Genomic DNA, 5,055 nt, shown 5'->3' with positions numbered 1-5,055 from the left:
TTGTGTACATGTCAAAACACGGTCCTAAGTGATTCTGGGAATTCAGAGATGGTTCTTGCATTTTATTGCAAGAGAATTTGTTTTAAAAAACATGTTGTGAAACCACTGTTGGCTGTCCCTCGAGTCAATTAAACATACTTTAAATATTATTAGCTATATACAATTTATATTTGTTGATAGATAGAAATGAAGGTCCACAAATCAAATTTTAGTTGAATAATAAAAGGCAAACAAAGTTAAAATATTTATTCACACAAACATAATGTATATGTACTGTACAAATACACAAGAACTTACAAGACAACAGAACATTTCACCATCACAATGCAAGTAACAGTGTATTCAATTATTAAATCAAATATTCAATTCAATTAAGACATCCTTGTCTGGACAACGGCAGTGATCTGTATGAAAAAATAGAATAAAATAAAAATATTATGCAGTCTTTCAGTGCTGAGTTGCTACTGGTTCATGATAATCAAAATTACCCTTCCTGGTGCTTCCTGTTCGGCTTTAATCAGGATATATGTTGCAAAATGCAATTTCTTATACTTAATTCATAAATCTGTCAAACCACAGGAGGAATATTACAGTGTGAAGACTTTCAGGCTCACCGTGCATCTCCTCTCACTTACTGACAAGTGTTTAAGTAGTGTTGGCACGTACTAGAGGAATGACTTTACAACGGAGGATGTTACGCTGTTTTACACTTACAGTGACAGACAGGTCTGTGTGTGCAGACATTGTCTAACAGGAGCCTTGGGCGTTTTTTGAGCAAGATCACAGTGTTTGAGGCAAAAGGAGCAACTGAAGGAATTGAGGAGAGGCGTTGTATCTGACGTGTCCCGATGCCGCTGGAATGCTCTTTCATGTTCCTGAATGTAAGATAAAGGAAGGGGGTAAAAAAAAAATCATTATCCACCTTATTTGTAACGTATGAGTGGGGTACACAGCTATTTGTTACTTAAACATGCAAGGCTTCCTGTGTCATTTGCTTCCAGTTATTTTAGCAAAGCTGCATGATATTGCAACATAATTGGTCATTCTTATATTTAGTTAATATTGTGAATTTAAATCGTTTTAATGCTTACTGCACTTTACTCTTATTTTTTCTAATGAACTGGAAATCTTGCACGTTCACGGACAATAGCTTACTTCCACATTGCAAAGTAAGGTGGATATGCAAGTTCTGTTTGGTTATGACTGAGTGTGAAGAGGTAGTGATGCATATTCTGCGTTCTTTCCATTCATAATCTAAGGATGTTCATGAGTTCAACTGAATATTTGCAGTGTTCCAGTGCACTCTTTACAAAGTCTTAATTTGTTTTGGTGAGCAGCTGCTCGGAGAAGAGCTTTTTGAGCTGAGCCACTTCCTCGCTGAGAGAGCTGAGCTGAGACTTGAGCACGCTGTTCTCGGCTTGGTATTGAGATTCGTTTGGCTTCACATTGTGGCTGTAATTCCTGTACTGCTGCTGCTGTGGTGACATGACTTTTCGGGCGTCTTCTCCGTCTTGCGGTGTCCAGTAACCCGCTCCTTCAGTTGTCCCTGAAAGGCTGTGAACTCTTGGGCCAGCAGCGGGCAGCACCGGACTTTGTCGGTCTCCAGAATTGTCACATTCGCCGGCACCTGGAGACTTGAACCTCAGCTTGTGCGGAAGACTCTTCATACTGTCCACCGGCTCCATCCGGTTTGATGGCATGGGGACGGGTCCCATTGCTACAACATCAGTTGGGGAGTGATGGGACTCGTAAACCAGCTCATCTGTTTGATGCGGAGACAACTTTCCATGCTCGCTTAGTCTGTCTTCAAAGAAGACTGGACTTCCAACACTGGAGCCTCCAGGTGTGGAGAAACCGGAGTCTTCGGACATACTGCTGGCTTCTCTGATACTTCGCCCAGATTGTGGTCCACTTTGGGACTGATTTATCAACATTGGACCAGCTTGGGGAGCGCCATCCCCATGTGGAAGGTAGTAATGTGGCGCCGAAGGTTGTGGGATGCAGGTTCCTGTTGTGAGCGGAAGTATAGAAGCATTCGAGGGATCTTTAATGAGGCCGAAGCGAAATTTCAGTGCAAGCAGTTCGGCTCGTAATCTAGCGTTCTCCTCGAGCAGCGCCAGCACGCGGTTTTCCAGAACCATGTCATTTACGCGCCGTTTTTCGCGAGAGCGCTTCGCGGCTTCGTTGTTTTTCTTGCGCTTGTCCCAGTAGCCGTCATCCTTCTTCTCGTGAGGAATAAACTCCCGCTTACGCCTCACAGAGCTGTTGGATGAACTGGTGTCTTTGCGTTTAAGCGCCGATGTTCGTCCAAGTAGCGAGCGTGCAAGCAAACTGCTTGAAGTCAGGATGGACACAGCCTCATCGGTGAAAGACACTGTGCTGCTGGGAGCAGTCGCATTCAACACCCTCATCTCCTCAGACGACTCTTCATACATCTTGAGGTTGATGTATTTTTCTTAGGTGTGATGTTAGGAGTTGTGGTTGGTCTGTGTTGTGTTTGAATGTGGTTTCAGGTCGATATCAGATGTTACTGATGCAGCTGTGGCTCCACCTGGTGGCAGAAAGAACAAAGATATCCCGTCAGTTACGTAAGCTCAGTTACAACACGATGTTATGTAACTTTATTACCTCTCAGTGGCAAAGCACAGTACGTTCTTGCTACACCGCATAATATTAGGTTAAGGAGTGTACAGTTATATAGCCTACCCACCTTACGCAAAGTCAACTACAATGAAAATCAACAAATGAACGTTCTCACGGAGTTAGATACAACCTACATCACTTGAATATCATCACGTAGACTAGTTTTTAACAACAGTAAACCGCTACTTCATTTAAACTAGAAATGCCTTCTCTAAGAATTCCCGTGCTGACCTACTTGCGGAACAGCTTGTGCGCGAGCGAGTCTTATCTTCTTCCTGTCCCAGTGAGTCACTTTCATCATGGAATGCCGCCTTACTCAACACACTGTGTTCTGTTGCATCAGTGCAGATTTAAACAATGCTTTATCCAAGACACAGAAAGCTACATGTTTAGAACCTTTCCTCAAACAAAAATAAAGAACAAATATATATATATATATATATATATATATATATATATATATATATATATATATATATATATATATATATATATATATCCCAACTACCTATTTATTTTGTCGCATTGTTATGTTTAATGTAATGCACTAATTTAGTTGTTGTTAGTGTATTCTTTACTTTCAAGTTGGTAGCTTTTTTGGAACATAGTAGGTTGGTTGTTTTTAGTTGTTCTGAATGGTCCAAGTCAGATGTGGACCAGTGATGCATGTTTTAGTTAATGTCCCAAAACTAAGGGATTTTCTAAAAGGGGTAATATTCCAACATCTAGGCTACATTTTGTCCAAATGAAACAAAGTCTTAATCTACATAAACCTATTAAAAATAGTTCAGCACAAGTCATACAACTTTCACGTGTCGGGTACATGCACAAATAGACACAGGTAGGCTATATACGATAAACTTTAACAGCGAAATAAAAAGCATATTACCATTATAAATCGTCGCGTAATTCTGTTCAGAAAGTCTTCAGTTCAAATCGTTTTCAGTGACTTTCGTTCCGAGGTCAATCTTGTTCTTTCCCAGAAGAAATCAAACGGTGTTCGGTTTCGCTTTTCGCCGGTTAAAGTCAAACGGACTGTTAGCTCCGTTGAGTCGTTCTGTGTCTGTTTCGTCTCCAACGCGCTCGGCTCCTATTTGTGTGTTTGCTCCATGAGGTTCAGTCGAGGACGCTCCATCACCCCGTCTGAACTACATGTGTGTCAGTGCATGAAAGGGACCGCCCCCTCCGTACGCACGCACGCAGGACCCTCCTCTCCTCTCTAATCTCTCCCTCGTTACAGTTTTCGTCAGAATAATCTTTTCGAAAGCATTAAGTAATATTGCTCAATCTCCCCCCGCCCTCTCCTGTTTCCTCGTGTGTCCTGAAAACCGACTGTTGTCCTCAATAAATGTTCAGGAACTATATTTAGACTAGTGAAGGGACCAGCATGGCCTTTTTTTTTTTTTCGAGATACCACTGAAGTAAATGCTACAACAAGCTCTAAAACACTCAGATTATAATGTTGCATTGATTTAAAAAACAAAAAAGGACAAGAACTGCGTGAACTGCTTTAACATAACGTTATGTTATGGAAGACACTGATGAGGTAATCATTCAGTGACATAGGCCTATCAGGTGCCACCTAATGATTGATCTATTTCTGGTTTGTAAAGCACACCAAAATTTAGCCATGGCAGAAATAGCATGATTATATGTAACTATAACACATTTCATAATCAAAGGTATTTCTAAAGGTATGTGATTAGAGAAAAAAAATGTCATTTTTTCATATTGCAGTAGGCCTAATACATTAATTCATCAATCCATAAAATTGTATTAATGGATAATTACAGAGGCGCATCATCAACTAAAGACAGTTATATGTTAAATTATTAAATAATAGGCAACAACATATTGTTGATAAGAGTCTGTTTCATAATATACATTCTTTTATTGATGATTACACAATTATTATTTATTTAATTATGATTATTCATTATGGGAAGATTCTAATCTGATTAATTGTTTTTACTGTTTACCTATGTAGAATTAGTCAAATTGAGTTCCTAAAGTCCTATTTGTTTTAAAAGCCTATACATTATATATATTTTTAGACAACTAATGCCTAAAACATAGAGGCAGACTACAATTCTACATTTTAGAGATATGTACCCAAAAATCAAAACATTTTCATTCTTCTGTTGAATGCAAAAGAAGATCTTTTGAAGAATGTTGATGACCAAATAGCTGACAGTGGTCAGTGACAAAGAGGTCTGGAACAAGTGGATAGAATTACATTTTTGGGTGAACTGTGCCTTTTAAAGAATAATTTAGGTCAAATTATCACTTAGCTACTATAGATAGATATATTTAGTGCAAATCTCATTGACCCTGCATAAAATATGCACTGACAGACAGTGTGTGCTCACACAACAGCTCTCCTAGCACAGAGAAACTGGAGAGAAAACAAAA

General features: G+C 39.5%; 1 protein-coding gene across 1 annotated transcript; it reads right to left on the bottom strand.

The window, feature by feature from the left end:
• Nucleotides 1–231: 231 nt before the first annotated feature.
• On the bottom strand, nt 232–3,821 carry LOC113067724 (nuclear factor interleukin-3-regulated protein-like). Its single transcript, XM_026240157.1, has 2 exons — nt 3,533–3,821; nt 232–2,551 (listed from the first exon to the last, which is right to left on the bottom strand). Exon 2 carries the CDS (start codon nt 2,433–2,435, stop codon nt 1,317–1,319), a length of 1,119 nt encoding a protein of 372 aa, XP_026095942.1. The 5' UTR covers nt 2,436–2,551; nt 3,533–3,821; the 3' UTR covers nt 232–1,316.
• Nucleotides 3,822–5,055: the final 1,234 nt, after the last annotated feature.

The sequence above is a fragment of the Carassius auratus genome, linkage group LG28B (genome assembly GCF_003368295.1).
Source record: "Carassius auratus strain Wakin linkage group LG28B, ASM336829v1, whole genome shotgun sequence".
In the NCBI taxonomy this organism is placed as follows: Eukaryota; Metazoa; Chordata; class Actinopteri; order Cypriniformes; family Cyprinidae; genus Carassius; species Carassius auratus.
Note: the sequence above shows the minus strand (reverse complement) of the source record. Positions and strands in the feature narration are given on the sequence as shown.

Excerpts from the sequence above, each read along its gene's own strand:
- LOC113067724 (XM_026240157.1), bottom strand. The coding sequence starts at position 2,435 with ATGTATGAAGAGTCGTCTGAGGAGATGAGGGTGTTGAATGCGACTGCT.